The sequence below is a fragment of the Copadichromis virginalis genome, unplaced genomic scaffold, assembly GCF_057382275.1.
Source record: "Copadichromis virginalis isolate Kocher_CV1m ecotype Utaka unplaced genomic scaffold, C_Virginalis_male_GT1.1 unmapped_scaffold_1, whole genome shotgun sequence".
NCBI lineage: Eukaryota > Metazoa > Chordata > Actinopteri > Cichliformes > Cichlidae > Copadichromis > Copadichromis virginalis.
In genome coordinates, this window is record NW_028188589.1 from 8,652,313 (window position 1) to 8,671,326 (window position 19,014).

The 19,014-nt window shown below is 42.7% G+C and overlaps 1 protein-coding gene across 1 annotated transcript in view; it reads left to right on the forward strand.

Annotated features, from left to right (window-relative positions):
* Positions 1–15,964, forward strand: part of LOC146679757 (protein NLRC3-like) — a 35,957-nt gene extending 19,993 nt beyond the window's left edge. Inside the window, exons 7-8 of the mRNA XM_085450169.1 lie at positions 14,940–14,986; positions 15,135–15,964. Of these exons, the coding sequence (XP_085306295.1) occupies positions 14,940–14,986; positions 15,135–15,673 (586 nt within the window). The 3' untranslated portion in view covers positions 15,674–15,964. The remainder of the gene's footprint in view (positions 1–14,939; positions 14,987–15,134) is intronic.
* Positions 15,965–19,014: the final 3,050 nt, after the last annotated feature.

Genomic DNA, 19,014 nt, shown 5'->3' on the forward strand with positions numbered 1-19,014 from the left:
CCTCCTTGGAAATGTTCAATGTTCATCTCTTCAGCTAGTGAAACTGCTTTTAGCCGAATGGTGACCGTCGAAACGCTTCTCCCGCTCGTTCTTTGCTCGATGATCCACCGCTCGAGCCTTTCCTCCAACTCGGGCCACCTCGCCTTATGTCCGCGGAAACTCAGCTGCGTTTTCTTGACCTGCCGGAGCTTGTTTTCCAGCTTCCTCCATTTGCGAACCATCGATTCGTTAATCTTTTTTTTATTTATTTTTTTTTTATTTATTTTTTTTGTGTCCCGGTTGGATCTATAGCCATCAGAATTGTTGTCTTAAGGCCAAGAAAGATGCCAAGCGGATTTATTTTACCAAGTGGATCATCATGGCCTTGCCATATTGGTCCATTTGATTGACCTTTATTATAATGATGAATTTATTTCATTTTCAGTTGCTACAAACGGGACAGACATAACTGTGGGATAGGACAGGGGGAAAGAATGAAAGAAAGAGAGGGAGAGAAAGGAAACCAAAGGGGAGAAGAGACGGTGAGAAGGGGGGGAAGAGAGAAAATCGATTCGTTAATCTTAAATTCTCTCGCCGCTGCTCGATTTCCATGTTCCTCCGCGTAGCTGATGGCCTTCAGTTTAAACTGTGCTTCGTAAGCGTGTCTCTTTTCCATTTTCAGGGTTGTTAAAACAACGATGTCCTGCATAATGCACATACCTGTCCTTTTATACAGGTATATGCGATTGTCCCGGTATATACGATCAACGCCCACACTTCACCCTTTAGCTTTCTCATGGTGTTCTCTACTACGTCCTCCTTACAACACACAGGGCGCACTGCACTATAGGGCGTGCCGCACTTTTTAAAGAAAATCTAAGGCTTTTATGTTCACCTTATAGTTGCGAAAATACGGTAGGTCCATAAATATTTGGACAGAGACAACATTTTGTAACTTTAGATACACTTTATTAGGTCACAGGTGTACTATACCTGAGATAGTGGCCACTGTGTACCTAATAAGGTGTCAGCCATGTGTATGTTTCCCATGCTGTATGTCCACAGTCACAGTGACAGTCAGTGACGCTGACAGAAGGATGGAATAAGGCTGTGAATCATTTCAGTCTGTGTGTGTGACAAAGAGGCAGACAGGAGCAGCTAACATTTGGAAATGGAAGCTTAAATAATGACAAACTCTACATTCACAGCTGAATTCACAATAGATTTGTTATCAAGTGCACATTTAGCAGCTAATGCTAATACTGTTTTCCCTTTCTACAACTTGAGCAGCTATTGCTAAGTAGGCCACTTTGCTCTGCTAAGGATTTGTGTGACCATGATGGAAACTCTGATAAGCTAATGCTGCTAAGCTAATGCTATTTATGGGCCCTGTTAGAATCAATATTTCATTCTCATTCTGTTGTTTGAGAAGAATATTAATGTCTCACGTCATTATAACACAAGAGAAAGGGGTGTTAGCGTTAGGTACTAATGCTTATTCACCTCAAATTAGCTTTAGCTGCTAATGGGAGCCTACTTAGCATAAACCCTTCACATTGTTGTAATGCAAGGGAAAAGAGTCACTCATGGCAGCCTATTTAGCATTAACGTCACATTATTATAACACAAGAGAAAAGGGTATCAGCATTAGCTACTAGTGCTTATTCACCTCAAATTATCTTTAGCTACTAATGGCAGCCTACTTAGCATTAACTCCTCACGAATATAATGCTAATTCACATCAAATTAGCATTAGCTGCTAGAATAAGCCTACTAAGCACTTTCTGCTCACGTTATTAAAAGGGAAGGGAAAAGTGTTATCATTATCGGGTAATGCTAACTCGCATCAAATTAGCAATAGTTATTAACGGTAATACACATCATATTGTTAAAATGTAAGAAAAAACATTGTTAGCATTAGCGATTTAAATTAGCATTACCTAATAACAGCAGCCTTCTTAGCATTAGCTGCTCACATTGTTAGAAATCAAGAGAATATGGTATGAGCATTAGTTGCCAATGCTTATTCACCTAAAATTAGCATTATCCATTAATATTAGCCTATTTAGCAAAAACTTCTTAATGCTAAATAGGCTTAACTGAAATGAAAGTAGTGTTAGCATTAGCTGCTGATATTGTTAAAAGGTAAGATAAAACATTGCTAGCAGCAGCGGACAATGCTAGCACACATAATAATTAGCATTACCTAATAATGGCAGCCTTCTTAGCATTAGCTGCTCATATTGTTATAATGCAAGGGAAAAGAGTTGGCAAAATCATTGTTAGCATTAGTGGATAATGCTAATTCACCTAAATTAGCATTAGCTAATAATGGCTACATACTTAGCATTACCTACTGATATTGATATAAAACAGGAAAATATGGTATTAGCATTAGCTTCTAATGCTTTCTCGTCTAAAATTAGAATTGGCCACTAATGGCATCCTATTTAGCATTAACTCTTCACATCGCAGGGGAAAAGTTAAAATCGGATAAAGAAAAAAGTGTTCATATTAGCTACTCGTATTGTTAAAAAGTAAGAAAAAACATAGTTAGCATAAGGGGATAATGCTAATTCACCTCAAATTAGTATTAGCTAATAACGGCAACCTACTTAGCATTAGCTGGTCACATTGTTATAAAGCAAGAAAATATGGTATTAGCATTAGCTGCCAATTCCTATTCACCTAAAATTAGCATTACCTGCTAATGGCAGTCTACTTAGCATTAACTCCTCACTAATGTGATGCTAATTCACTTCAAATTAGCTTTAGCTTTAGCATTAGCTGCTAGCATCAGCCTACCTAGCACTAGCTGCTCGCATTGTTAAAAGGGAAGAGAAAACAATATTAGCATTACCTGGTAATAATTATTCACCCCTAATTAGAATTAACCACTAATGGCAGCATACTTAGCATTAACTCCTCACATCGTTATAACTCAAATGATGCTAACTTGCATTAAATTAGACTGCTGTTATTAGCTAATGCTATTTAGAAGTAGCTGCTCACATTGTTATAAAGCAAAGGAAAACGATATGAGCATTAGGGTCTAATGCGTATTTGCCTTAAATTAGACGTATGTGCTAATGGCGGCCTACTTAGCATTTGCAGCTCAGATTGTTGTAATGCTAGGGAAAAGAGTGTTAGCATTAGCCGTTCACATTGTTATAACGTTAAGGGAAATAGTGTTAGCGTTAGCTACTCACATTGTTAAAAAGTAAGTGTTAGCATTTGTGCATAATGCTAATACACATCAAATTAGCATTAGTTAATAACGGCAGCCTATTTAGCATTAGCAGATAATGTTGACCTTGGCCCACTGGAAAAGTTAAGAACTAAAGATTTAGAGCTATCGAGAAACACTCCTTTCTCATTTGAGAAACAAATAAATTCTGTTAGTAAAACCAGCTGTAAGCTTTATATTGTTGATTGTCATTTCCCATATGGAAAAGATATATAAATCTTATAAAGTTTGTATCTGTCTTGTGTGAAACTTGTATGAAAATGTTTTGGATACTTACTAAAACAATATATGAAAGTAATGAGAAAGTGGCTACTTTCATGAGTATGACTTTCATCAAATAAGTTTTTAGTCTTTTCCATATGGGTTATGCTTAAAAATATTTACTCATACATGCTTAGTTTTATAATCGATTGCATAATGATAGAGGTTCGATGCTTAGTAGTCTGTAAAGACTCTGTGTGCCTTCCAGAGTGCTCTGGCATGCACACACCACTTGGGGCCATGAGAGAGGTCGTACCCTCTCTTACTGATTTATGGTGTAGGACAGGGGTATCAAACTCAATTTAGCTGGGGGCCGCTGCAGGCAGAGTCTGGGTGAAGCTGGGCCGCATTAGGTTTTCCACAAGAAAGGCATGGTTAAAAAATTCCAATCTTCTCAAATCTCTTTATTTTTATTTTTTAACACAAAATATGAAAAATAAGAAGAGCTTTTGGCACAAGTATGTGCTACCAAAAAGGCACATGGTCCGCTTGAACATTCGGGAAAGCCGAGGGAAACTAGGGCTCAAGTCTCTCAAAAATTGTCCAAGCGTGTCTGCTTTTCCACTCACCTCCCTGAACTTTGCTTTGAGTTCAGAGTTGCACTGCAGCTCAATGAGCTCCATTTGAAGCACAGAAGGGGCATCTTGCACATCAAAGGAGAAGGGGTCCGCAAAAATGTGAAAGGTGGCTCTGTGTGTCTTGAAGTCAGCAAATCTGTGATCAAATTCCTCCTGTAGCCTCAAAATGACATCAACATACTCGTCAGCACTGAATGGTGTGCCTGCATCCACGAGTGCCTTGCATGCTGGGAAATGGCAAAGGTTTGTCTGAGAGAGCTGAGCTTTCCAGAGCGCCAGTTTTGTGGAGAATGCTCTCATCTTGTCATAAGATAAGATAAAACTTTATTAATCCCTCGGGTGGGTTCCTCTGGGAAATTCGGTTTCCAAAAGCACAGCACCGACGGAAGTTACAGTTACAGAATATTATATATATATATATATATATGTACACACACACACACACACACACACACACACATACATATATATATATATATAAACCCATAACCCAACTAAGCTGTAGTTGTGGATATATATATACACATCTACAGCTTAGTTGTTCCCCCTGAAGTTTTTCCTGAAGCATACAGGGCCGGATGGTATTGAAGGCACTGGAAAAGTCAAGAAACAGGATCCTGACCTTTTCCCCCATCCAGGTGTGAGTGGGCTCTGTGCAGGAGGTACAGGATGGCATCCTCCACTCCGACATCCGCCTTGTATGCAAACTGTAGTGGGTCCTGGGCATGTTGTACCTGTGGTCGGAGGAGGTTGAGAAAGAGCCGCTCTAGAGTCTTCATAAGATGTGACGTCAGTGCCACCGGTCGGAAGTCATTCAGCTCATTGGGCCGGTTCCTTTTTGGGACCGGGACGATGCAGGATATCTTCCATAGGGCGGGCACTCTCCCCAGTCACAGACTGAGATTGAAGACTCGTTGTAGCGGCTCCCCAAGTTCAGCAGCACACGCCTTTACCATCCTAGGACACACCTTGTCTGGGCCTGCTGCCTTTCTGGGGCGAAGCTTCCTCAGTTGTCTCCTGACCTGATCCACTGTGACATTTGGGAGATGTTTGGGAGGAGGGGGGGGGGAGATGTCTTGCTGCTGAGAGAGGGATTGGAGGAGGGGGGTGTCAAGTTGCCCCTGGCCTTGTAACGTCTTGTTCAGTACATTAAGCTCATGTGTCATATCAACAAGAAAAGCTGAGTCCATGAGCCATTTGGGATCAGTTAGCACAGGAACACTAACTCCATCCTTCTCCATGAAGGCTTCACTTCTGCTCTCAACTCAAAAAGTCTCTTTAATACATTTCCCCTGCTGAGCCAACGTACCTCAGTGAAGTCGAGCACATCCCCATATTCTGACTCCATTTCCTCTAAAAAAGCACAGAACCTTCGGTGCTTTAACCCCCTGGATCTGATTTGGTTGATGCATTTCACAACAATAGACATCACATCGTCAAACTTCAGGCATTTGCTGCAAAGGACCTGCTGATGGATGATGCAGTGCAGAGCAATGGCCTCCTCCACGCCTTCCTCTTCCAGTTTGTTTTGTGCCACCAGTCCATTTTTCCTCCCTGTCATTGATGGCGCTCCATCTGTTGTTATTCCAACAAACCTCTTCCATGGCAAACCAACATTCTCAATGGCATCACACAGCTTGTAAATATCTGCTGAGCGGTGGTCTGGCCATGCATTGGAATTACTGTGAGCAGCTCCTCCATCACTTCAAAACTGTCATCAACACCACGGACATACATTGGGAGCTGGGCAGTGTCGGTGATGTCTGTGGTCTCATCAAGAGCGACTGAGTATACACTGAAACATTTGGCTTTCTCACACAGTTGGTCATAAATGTCACTTGACAGGTCAGAAATGCGATCTGCTGCGGTGTTGGCAGAAAGGCTGATGTTGCTAAACTGACCTTTCTTTCCCGGACAGACTATATTTGCAGCCTGCAATATGCACTTTTAGACAAATGCACCTTCTGTGAATGGCTTCCCTGCTTTAGCAATCATCTCACTAACCACGTGGCTCCGACTGCTGCATTATTCTCTTTGGTTGCTTTCTTGGTGCCTCAGTAGATCTGTTTTAAGACTGGCAACCCGGTTCGCTCTCTCGTCTCCCTGGTATTCTGCATCCAGCTCAGCATGTCTAGTTGTGTAATGACGTTTCAAATTGTATTCCTTGTGCAGCGCAACTTTCTCTGTGCAAATAAGACAGGTCGGGGTGCCCCTGTGCTCAACAAAGAAATATTGCATTTCCCACTTTTCCTGAAATTGTCGGTGCTCATCACCAACCTTTCTCTTCACCGCAGGCTTTGAAAAAGACATGTTTGGCGCTATGTGACATTTATAATTCTACTTGGTGTCACTGTCGCATTGAAGTTTCAATCAAGCGTTTAGCCGACGGACGGGGAACGTCTCAACGCGTAGAGAACGTCATTTCTGCTTCTTTTTCTTGCAACCGTAGCACGGCGATCGGCAGATAAAAAGCCGGTAGCAGTCTCCTTTGTTTTTACGCTCGATGTTCATGTCTTTCATGACGACACGAACACCGTGGCGTTTGCAGATGGTAGAAAGTGCAGGGATAGCGAGCGCAAAAAAGGCGACTGCTCACGGCGCCGGGCTGTTGTTACAGGAGAAAGAAGCGGAAACGACACCGTGACATATAACAAATAACATCAGCTGTTTCTGATGTTAGTTGTTTTGACTGCTTTTACATTATATTGAAATATATGTAATGTTCATGTTTGCTGCAATGCAAACGCAGTGATGCAAATAAAAACATGGAGCCACAAATTACGGTGCGACCCTATAATTAGTCCGGGTTACCGGGGACTGTTGTTGCCGATGAACAGGTGTCGCTATGTGACTGCAGACTAAATTGGGCTGCATTGAGTTCATGACTTTTCTTTTATCCCGCCGCCTACGCATCACTGTGAGAGTTAATATGAGATCTCTCTCTGTGGAAAAATAACTTTAAATCCCACTGACGTGTGTATAAATCTATATACGTATAATGTCCCGCTGGGCAGCAACTTAAAAAAACAACTTTTTTTGAAGTGTTGTGAACGCAGCGCGCTGGGGCGAATGTCGGCGTTTGCCCAATAGAAAGGAGGAAGCCAGCCAGGCACAGGAAAGAAAGAAACACTCCAGGGCAACGCTGCTGGAACTTTGACTCATTGACAAATGTTTCCCTGCTTGCATCAAGCCCGGCTGGTGTCCCCTGAGATCCATATCCCACCCTGATTGGTGGGTTAATTCAGCTCCGCCCACAACACTGTAAAGTGTCATACATTATCAAACTAACATTACATTTTCATATTAAGGTGGGGCCAAAAACTATCGTCCTGCGGGCCGCAATCGGCCCGCGGGCCGCGAGTTTCAGACCCCTGGTGTAGGAGGACACCTACTCTGTGTCTGGTTAAGTATAAGAGCCCTTTGTTAGGGGGACCGCTGGACTCTTAGCACCAGCTTTGGGGTCACAGGGTCACATCTGGAACACACACACACACACACACACACACACTATGCACAGACTGGTACTCTTTGTTCATACCTGTGTAAGACGTCATAATGAACTTGTGCATATTCATGTAAGCTCAATAAAGAGCAGTGTTACGAGGGAGCAGACGAGAGCGACTGAGGTCAAGTGAAGGAACGGCGCTGTCACAGTTCTCTCCCTCATCAATTGTCTGGTTCCAGCGGTGGGTCTGTGCTAGACGACCCATCACCAGCTTTTTCCACTGGTTACCAGTACGTGGTAGAATCCACTTCCAGATCTGGTTGTCTTTAAATCTGTGAATGGATTGGCTCCATCTTATCTCTCTTTAACAAAAGAATCCAAGTGGAGCCCTCAGGTCTGCAGATAAGCAGCTTCTGACCAGAACTAGACGTAAAAACAGAGGTGAGCTTTATCGATGGCTGCAGCCAAACTCTGGAACAGTCGCCCTTCACATCAGGTCGTCACCAACACTGGACATTTTTAAAAGCCGGTTGGAAACACATTTGTACTCTGTAGCTTTCAATCCTGACCAGTCTTTATAGTCATTACTGTGTATGTTTCCTATTTTCTCTCTACTCTGTGCAGCACTTTGGCTCAAGCTGTTTTTAAATGTGCTGATAAATAAATGTAGATTTCTTTGAATAAAACAGTGGAGCCGGAGGACTTCCGGTAGACGGCATGTCGAAATAGTCGCTCTTCGCTGGGCTTCTACTTTTATCACAACTACTTGATAATTTCTCACTACCCGCAACAAAGTGTGGAGTTGTATTGGTGGTATTGTGTGTCTGGTGTCATAATCTGCCAAGATGACCAGTAGAAACACCAGGAACCAGGAGCAAAAAAGAGATGAGCTCGCTGCGGCTAATGAAGCCATCATGGCTATGCTAAAGACCACGCTGGACGAGCACAAAGCCTCGCTTTCGGCAGAATTCAAGACATCCGTTCAGCGACTTGAAAACAAGCTGGACAGCATCCAAACGACTCTCAACAACCATGACCAACGGATTACAGCCTTGGAAACTATGGCCACAACTACGAGCGCGGAGCTCCAGAACGTGGTGGCTAAGTTAGCGGTGGTGGCGGAGGATAACGAGAAGCTGAGAGCTAGGCTAATCGACGTTGAAAGCAGGAGCCGCCGCAACAATATTCGCCTCTTGGGGGTCCCTGAAAATATTGAATGGCCCAGGCCGACTGTGTTCTTTTCTCAGGTGCTTGTGGACATATTTGGAGTGGACGTTTTGAAAACGGCCCCGGAGTTGGATCGAGCCCACCGGGCACTGGTGGCAAGACCAGGCCCCAACGCGAAACCCCGAGCGGTTGTTGTCTGTTTCCATAGCTACCAGACCCGTGAGCTCGTTGTGCGCAAAGCTCGGGAAATGCGGGGTAAACTGAAATATAAGGACACCCCCATCCATATTGTCGAGGACTATTGCCCTGAGGTGCTGGAACAACGGTCCGCTTACTGCGGAGTTATGAAGGAGTTGTACGATCTTGGACTCAAGCCTCAGCTTCGCTACCCGGCCAAACTGTTCGTTATGACTGACGAAGGGAACCGGAAGCGACTGGCGTCACCAGGCGACGCTCGGAGCTATATCGCCTTACACCGTCCCCTGAGTTCTAACATTCTGGAAACCTGATCTGAGGGTCATGGTTGGATCCTGCCACTTCCATAGAAGGGCTCATGACATTTTAGTTTGATGTTTGGTACCTAGAGGACAGCATGGTTTGAGTAATTCTAACCTCATTGTTTTTTCTGTTTTTCTCTCATTTTCCTTTATAATACCCCTGTTTATATTTTGTTCTAATATCACTGTTGGCACGCTAGTCTGCTACGTATACATATATGTATATACTGTTTTACTTTATATAAACACACATTTTTTCATTATTATTGCCTCTCCTACAGTTTGATTCCTGCCATGTACAAATGGGGGACAACAATACCCCAGCCTGCCTTTTTTGTGCTTTTCTTCTGTCCGTTTTTGTATAGTAAGATACATCCTAGTTCCTCAATTTTTTCTAGCAGAATATTGACAAGGCATATTTTCATAGTGAGACCTTGCCGCCACAGGGAAGCAAGCCATTTGATAAGAGTTGTGATGGCGAAGTCTTCACATGGGAATGTTTACACCCTGCTGTGCAATGGACACTTGCAAGTTTTGTTTTCGGGGGTATCCAGGTCCAATTTATGTTGTTCGATCTGCATGTATGTATTGTCTTGTTTTATGTTTTTTCTGTTGTTGTTGTTGTTGTTGTGTCTTATTTATTTTATTTTATTTTATTTTATTTTATTTACTTATTTTTCTTTCTGTTTTTTTTTTTTTTTTTTTTTTCCCCCAGTTCTGTTCACAGTCTACTACCTCAAATACAGACACCAGCTTTCCCCTGGCCACGGTCAACTTGTCAAACCAAAGACCTGTCTGAATATAGTAAGGTATGTCGAGCACAATCAATGGTCTTAGAATTGTCTCCTGGAATGTGAGAGGGGTGGGGAATGCAACCAAAGTTAACAAAGTTATGGCGCATTTACAGCAGCTTAAAGGAGATGTGTTTTTTCTTCAAGAGACACATCTCTGCAACAGAGAAGTGAGGCGACTCAAGAGAAACTGGATCGGCAATATATATCATTCCAAATTTAACGCCAAGGCCAGAGGGACAGCCATACTTATTCGTAATAATATTCTGTTTGAGCAACATAGAGTTATTGCTGATCCAGATGGCCGTTTCACATTTGTGCCAGGAAACTTGCAGGGCTCACTTGTGATACTGGCTAGCGTGTACGGGCCGAACTGGGATGACGACTCTTTTATAGCTAAACTTTTCTCTTCACTTCCAAATCTGGAAAACTATCATCTTATTATTGGAGGTGATTTTAACTTGGTTCAGGACACTCTGCTGGATAGATCGTCAACTAAGGCCTGTTCCCTGAATAAATCTGCTAAAACCCTAGAATTTTTCAAAACTCAGCTGGGGATTGTGGATCCATGGCGACATGCGAATCCCACTACTAAGGCATTTTCCTTTTTCTCTCATCCCCACCGTACATATACACGTATAGACTTTTTTCTTGTTGATATTAGGTTTCTCTGTAAAATTAGCCATTGTCAGTATCATGCTATCGCCATTTCAGATCATTCACCAGTTTCTTTTGATGTGGTATTAGCGACCCCGTCTCGACCCATTAAACATTGGAGATTTAACTCTAGCCTGTTGATAAGGGATGACTACACACATTTTTTGAGATCACAGTTCTCACTTTTCCTTGAGTTGAACGATTCTACTGAAGTGTCAAGAGGTGTATTATGGGAAACGTCGAAAGCCTACATGAGAGGCCAGCTTATAGGATTTGTGTCAAATTTAAAGAAGAAAGAGTTAACTTACACGTCCAGTTTATTGAATAAGATCAAAGATCTAGATGGCAGATATGCATCAAACCCAGATCCTAACCTCTATACAGAACGTGTGAAAGTTCAAGCCAGTCTCAATTTAACCACCACCGCAACAGCTATGGTTCAATTAATTAAGACTAAGCAACGCTTTTTTGAATCTGGCGACAAGGCAGGGAAACTTCTGGCTTATCAAGCCCGTGCCGAAGCAACCTCTAAGCTAATCCCAAAGGTCAAGTCTGCTGCTGGTGACATAATATCGGACCCAGAGGGAATTAATAAAGTATTTGTAAGTTTCTATTCCAATCTGTACACTTCAAGTTCTCCCCCTCTATCAGAAGAAACTCTCCAAAATATACATTTTCCAAGAATAGATAGAGATCTGACGAAAGGATTAGGGGGACCTATCACTGTAGTTGTCATGATCCTGGGTCCTTTTGACCCAGCGTTTTGTGTTTTCTCTTCGCGATTTTGGTTCTGTTCTTCCTCTGGTTAGTGTTTACTCTGTTCTGCCCGTGTGTTCCTGTATCTAGTCCGCGTTTCTTAGTTTGTGTCCTTTCATGTGTAAGTTCCTGTTTTATTGTGAAGGTCTGTGTCTTATGTGAGTGTTTTCAGTTTGCCTCCCTAGTCTCGTCATGTTAATTACTCCCAGCTGTGTTCCCACCTGTATGTAATCCCCCTGTGTTCTCTGAGTGTATTTAAGTTGTGTCTTCTGTCATAGTAGTTGCTGGTTCGTCTGTGTTGTTTCCCCTCGGTCTCCCTGTATGTATTTCCCCGGACCTCCCTGCACCGTCATTCCTGGTTTGTGTTGTTAGTTTACCCAGTTTAGGTTTCGGTTTCATGTTCACACCCCGTTGCTGTTTGTACCCACTGCTGTAAATAAACACTCACCTGCACCAGAGCTGCCGCCTTTTGGGTCCTTACTACAAATCCACACGGCTTGCCCCGCAAACCGTGACAGTAGTAGAGGTACAAGAAGCCATTAAATCCTTAAACACAGGTAAATCGCCGGGCCCTGACGGTTACTCTGCAGAATACTATAAAGTCAATTCTGATCTTATGGCACCGTTGTTGAAAGATATGTATAATGAAGCCTTTTCAAAATGTCAATTACCCAAGACTTTGTCCGAAGCTACTATTTGTTTAATCTTGAAAAAGGATAAGGATCCTTTGTTGTGCAGTAGTTACAGACCAATTTCTCTTTTAAATATTGATTTTAAAATACTATCTAAAATCCTCGCACTTAGGCTACAACGTGTTCTGTCACAAATTATCGCCTTTGACCAGACGGGGTTTATGGCCGGCAGGCACTCATATGACAATTCAAGACGCCTCTTGAATATTATCCATACATCGTGCAACTCAATTCCAGAGGTTGTGGTATCTCTTGACGCGGAGAAAGCTTTCGACCGCGTCGAGTGGAGCTTCCTCTATGAGGTGATGGATAGGTTTGGCTTGGGGGCTGACTTTATTCTCTGGGTTAAGCTACTATATTCCTCGCCATCCACCTGTATTCGTACTAACAACAACTTGTCTTTGCCTTTTCCACTTGAGAGGGGCACTAGGCAAGGGTGCCCTCTCTCACCCCTCCTATTCGCCATTGCTATCGAGCCTCTTGCAATATGGCTGCGTTCAGAGGATAGATTTAAAGGCATTACAAGGTTCGGTGTGACTCACAAACTCTCCCTTTATGCAGATGACTTGCTCCTGTACATTTCTGACCCTCTAAACTCATTCCCGGTGCTTTTTGACATACTGGACCAATATGGTACACTGTCAGGATATAAGGTCAATTATCAAAAAAGTGAGTTGCAACCCCTTAATTCCCTGGCCAGAGCTCTTCCCCACTCAATAGTGCCTTTTAAGTGGACAGAAACCGGATTTAGATATTTGGGGTTTTTTATTTCCTCTTCTATACATAAAATGATGAGGGAGAATTTTCTATCCCTACTAGAAAATGTTGGGAAAGATTGTGACCGTTGGACTTCTCTACCATTGTCAGTGGCAGGGAGAGTTAACCTGATAAAGATGAGTGTCCTCCCAAAATTCTTGTATCTTTTTCAACATGTCCCAATTTTTCTTACCAAGGCATTTTTTGACAAGTTAGAAAAGATTCTGTTACATTTCATATGGGGAGGGAAACAAGCTAGAATTTGCAAGTCTATTCTTCAGTCCTCTAAAAGTGATGGTGGTCTTGGTTTGCCCAATTTTAGACACTACTATTGGGCAGCTAACATACAAAAACTTTTACAATGGGTTCATAACGACCCCCCTGTAACAGCCTGGGTACAAATGGAAACTGCATCTAGCTGTTACTCATTATCATCAATACTCAGCTCACCACTCCCTTTTTCTCCAACCCTTGTTGGGGATAATCTAATAGCTAAGGAAACAGTAACTATTTGGCGACAGTTCAGAAAATACTTCGGGCTACTTGGACCGTCTTTGCTAACACCTTTATCAAAAATTTTTAATTTTGCACCTTCAAACATTGATGCGGCCTTTAATAGTTGGAAAGATAACGGACTTAGGACTGTTAAGGACTTGTATAGTCAGGACACCTTTCTATCTTTTGCTGACCTATCGTCCAAATACGACCTGCCTAACTCCAACTTTTTTCGCTATCTTCAGGCTAGAAATTTTGTAAAAACGCAGTTCCCTCACTTTCCCAATCGGCCTCCAGAAACAAATCTGGATATCATCCTGCAGACGAACCCTCATCAAAACAGACTGATATCAGCCTTGTATAAAATACTAGATGCTTTGGTCCCCAAATCCATTTCTCATATTAAGCTGAGATGGGAGGAAGAGCTTCAGACAACCCTGCCAGAACAGCAGTGGGATCGTGCTTTGAAATTGATTCACTCGTCTTCAATTTGTGCTCGTCATGCTTTGATTCAGTGTAAGGTGGTCTATAAAGTACACTATACAAACGCAAAATTATCTAAAATCTATCCAACCATCAGTGATGCCTGTAGCAGATGTGGACTATCGCCTGCCAACCATGTCCACATGTTTTGGTCATGTTCGAAACTGAGTGCATTTTGGAGGAATATATTCGACACACTTAGCCAAGCATATGGCCAGACTGTCCTTCCTAACCCACTCTCTGCAATTTTTGGCATTCCTCCTGACTTGAACTTATCTGGTCCCCTCAAACAGGCCCTAGCCTTTACCACTTTACTGGCCCGGAGGCTTATTCTGTTGAAGTGGAAGCTTCCCCACCCCCCAACTCATGACCATTGGGTGAGAGATGTACTCTTTAACTTAAAGCTGGAAAAACTTAGATTCTCTCTAAAAGGTTCTATTAGGGAATTTAATAAAATCTGGAAATCATTTCTCTTGCTGGTCGACACTATTACTTTACTTCCTGAGTCTGCAGTGAACTGAGCGAAGCTACATTATAATGTTTTTTTGTTTTTGTTTTTTTTAATCTTATTTATACCTTATCTATTTGTTTTTCCTTTTGTTTTGCTTGGTCCTTTCTCTGTTATTTGTTTTCTCTGTTTTTGTTTTGTTTGTTTTTGTTTGTCTGTTTGGTTACGGGGCGGGGGGGGGGGGGGGGGAGTTGTGGTTGTTGTTTTTTGGGGGTTATGCTTGTTATGTGTATGGGTCCTGAGGTGTTGGTTTTTTTTTTTTTTTTTTTTTTTTTTTTCTAAATTTATTTTTTAGGTTTTTGTGTGTGTGTGTGTGCGTGTGTGTGTGTGTGTGTGTGTGTGGGCAGAAACTGGTTTTCTGCAGTGTTTTGTCTATTGTAGACCTGGTAGGGGGACAATTTGGGTTGGGGGGTTGGAGGGTATAATGGACATACCACTGTTCTGAAATCAAGATGGACTTAGCTGTTGCTAACTTTGTATGTCATTGTTGAAATTAATAAAACAAAGTTGAAATAAAACAGTGGAGCCGAGCTTTGAGCTCAGTGTGTAACAGTGTGTGTGTGAGAGCCATGTAATGTCCATGTGTGCATGCTGACTGTGCTGCTCTGACCCCCCTCCTCCTTTCAGGGTGGAGCCTGCTGGAGTCCGATGGTTGAGACCAGGTCTGAGGAAGTGTAAGTGTGTTTTTAATGGGATTCATGAAAACAAAGCAGCACACATTCAACCATCTTCATCATGTCAGGAGTCATCATCAAAGTGTCAATCAATGAACAGATGATGGATCAATAACTGCAGCTGGATTGTGTTTGTTCTCTCCATCAGATTCCTGTCAACTCACAATCGACACAAACACAGTGAACACAAAGCTCCAACTGTCTGACAACAACAGGAAGGTGACACGTGTGGAGGAGGTTCAGTCATATCCTGATCATCCAGACAGATTTGATGGTTTTTATCCTCAGCTGCTGTGTAGAAATGGTCTGACTGGTCGCTGTTACTGGGAGGTCGAGTGGAGAGGAGGCGTTTATATATCAGTGAGTTACAGAAGCATCAGAAGGAAAGGAGACAGTGATGACTGTGTGTTTGGAAACAATGATCAGTCCTGGAGTCTGATCTGCTCTGATGATGGTCCTCGTTATGTCTGGCACAATAATATAAAAACATCCATCTCCTCCTCCTCCTCTGTCTCTCACAGAGCAGCAGTGTATGTGGACTGTCCTGCTGGCACTCTGTCCTTCTACAGAGTCTCCTCTGACACTCTGATCCACCTCCACACCTTCAACACCACATTCACTCAAACTCTTTATCCTGGGTTTGGGTTTTATTACTGGTCTCCTGGTGGCTCAGTGTCCCTGTGCTGAGTGGAGTGTAAAGAGTGTCTCCTGTTACAGAAACACTCTGACTGTTGAACAGATAGTTCAGTCTGTACATGTCTGTCTCTTTCACTCACAAACACGTTTTCAGATTCATGGATTCAATCAGTTGATGTTTGAAACTCTTCTAAATGATTCCTTGTAAACTTCTTCCTCTTCAGTCACAAACAAACAGGAAGTGATGTCACATGTGTTCCTGTCCACACAGCAGAATGAGTCTATTGCTGACAGTGATGTACAAACAGAGTGAGCATTTCTGAGGCCCAAAATAAACTGAGTAGTTCACTGAATGAACAATGGACTGTGAGCTCAGTTCCTTCATCATTAGTATGGATTATATATGTATATGTATTATATTAGTATCATATATATCAGGTGCTGCTGCTTTCAGTCATTGTGCAAATGTGCTGTTTGTAAGCTTGTAAAGCTGCAGTCAGCTGAGACTGAAGAAGTCACCTGATCAGTGAGCAAACGTTTCTGAAAACGTCCAGATGAACAGAATCAACCTTTTGGGATCAGCCAGCAATGCAGCATCATTGTTGTTCAGCTTCAGAGGTTTGCAGGAATGAACTGATGACCAGAAACAGCTGCAAAGTCCAAGAAAATACCAGCTGGAGTTCAGCTGCATTTGAAGAAGTCAAAGAAAAGTAAGGATGGCAAAGGGCGACGTTTTCTTCCAAAGAGCTGCAAACATGGTCGACGCCTCATTAGAAGAATCATCTGGACATTTGTGAGGAACTCTAACCAAGAAAGCAACGTCACACAGATCCAACAGACAGTTTCCATGACTGCAAGTGTTGAGTGGAAAAATGCTACATTGCATTATTGCATCCTCTCACCACAGGAGGCGCTGTTGGCACCACTGATTGCTGATCAGCTGTTCTCTGATGATCTGATTGATACTGTGAATAACGGGACTCACTGAACTCTGTGACACAGTGAAGATTACAGAGTTTAACTTCAACATCTGACTGACGTCACACAGACAGAAGGATGAACCAGTGAGGCACAGAACACAGTTACTGGAGATACTGGATCAGCTCCATGTGAACCTCTGATGGAGAAGCTGCTGAGCCAGAGAAACATCAGGACATGACAGCAGCTGCACTTATCTAACAACATGTAGCAGAGCTGATCTATGTTAGAGGATCTATCACAGCAGCTGAAGCCAAAGTCCAACACTGGATACCAGCTGAGCCTGTGCTGAGTGTAGTGTTACAGGAAAAGGGCAGAAACACTGGTAGCTCCCAGTGATGCTGACTGGGGCACAGAGCTGAATGATGCAGCATCAGGACACTGTTTCAGTCTGACTGACAGAGAAACCTGTAGCTGTATCTACATGTGAGGCAGAGGCCACACAAGCAGCTTTCTATGTTTCACAGTGACTGAGATCTTCAGTGGGGGTGGACATGCTCCTGTACAGACCTCTGAGGAGAACCAAGGTGCAGTCAAAGAGTCCAGTCTGTCCTCACAGATGTGAACATGTGCTTTCATCAGGTCTGCTGTCAGCTAGCAGGCTCACATCAGAATCACTGTTCCTGAAAAACACAGTCTGTGTGACATCATCAGTCAGCTGATGGTCCCAGATCTGAATGGTTTCTGTCTCTACTGAGGAAGTCAGAGAATATCACTGAGGTGTGGATCAGGTCTGAGTGAGCTGTGGAGGGACAGCTTTAAACAGTCCACAGGTCTCACGTCCTGCTCAGTCTGCTAGCAGATACCTCGTATTGTTCCAGATGTGCTGACAGCAGCAGCAGCACAGCTGTGTGATACCATGAATCTCAGTTATTGATCCAACACACAGTAAATACAAAGATCAGGATTTCTGAGAGTAATCATTATGAGTCTGAACACATGATCACTGAATGTTAGTCTCCACAATAATAAGCTAACACAAGCAAACACAGCTTTCAGCTCTTATTTTGAAACTGGCTTATTTAGAGAGCTGTGATGTGAGCGTGCCTGGCTCTGAGGCACTTGGGTCAGCCTCTGTTGTTTAGAAGTGTTACAGACTGTGAATGACACAGACCTGTCAGTTTCCATGTTTGTCTGTAACACAGCTCAGGGGCTCCATGCTGAACGCATCCATCCAGTGTTATTGATCCAGGACTGATACCAGCATTGGGATCAATACTACAACACACAATCACATGTGTCCACGTGATGTGTTTGACCAGCTTTATTCATTAATGATCAATCAGCTTATTTACTGCATCTGAGTCCAGCTTCATTTAAATGATCCAACCATGAAAATGACATCAGTCCTACAGAAGCACTTCATGCTAACAGGAAGTCATTTATTAAGGTGGAATAACACAGAGACACAACCACTCACAGCTAACCTGACCCCACTAACTGCATGTGTTTGGACTGTGGGAGGAAGCCGGAGTACCGGAGAGGACGCACACAAACACGGGAGAACATGAAGCTCTGAAACCAAGATGTTGGATTTGACCTCAGGACCAGGCGGGGTTACGGGGGTCATGACCCCCCAATAATAGATCCAGCTACACTGAAACTGTCAATTTCATTTACTTTTACTGTTTTAAAGCTATCAGGCTGCTTTGTGGCTCACTCAATACTAAACTAAGATACTTTCAGTGTGAATCATTTGCAGGAACACAGGCAGGATTTAAAGTGCAGAACTTTACAGTCTCTGTCTCAAAGTTGGTCTGAACATGCTAACAGCTCTTTGTTTTTTTCAGTTTTCACTGGTTTGATGTAATGAAAGAAATTTTAAAGAAGCAGACGATTGTTGTTATTTTAGTTCTATAGTTTCATAAATCGTGGTGTGGATCTAAGTCAACATTCAGAATAAATAAGATAATACAGCACTTTGATGGTTGCCTTTGTATTTTCCCAGCAGTGCTCAGGTTGGTTCTCGGCTACATTTACATACAGATGTTAATGTGTTCAGCAGCTGGACTCATCTGAGGAAGGAACATTGGAAAGGTGCTCAGTGCACAACTGCATCACTAATTTTATGTAAGACCCTGTGTTTTATTGTATTTATATATTTGTAACATTTGACTCAAAGACTTTTGGGAAGGATGAAAATGTTTTCAGGAGGAAGTTTTTCCTTCTGTCCGACTGCAGTACACACAACACTGCGTCTCCCCCCATTATCACACTTCCTCAGGCTGCTGATGAGCGCCCCCTGGTGTCAGTGTTGATGACGTCATGCACAGTGAAACATAAACAGTGTCTGTTAATAAAAAATCATGTGTCCATTTTCATGTTTGCATCATGTTTCTGTAAAATCATCAGCTGTTTCTGAACCTTCTTCATTGTTTGACTCATTCCAACAGCTGTGAGCTGTGATGGAGTCA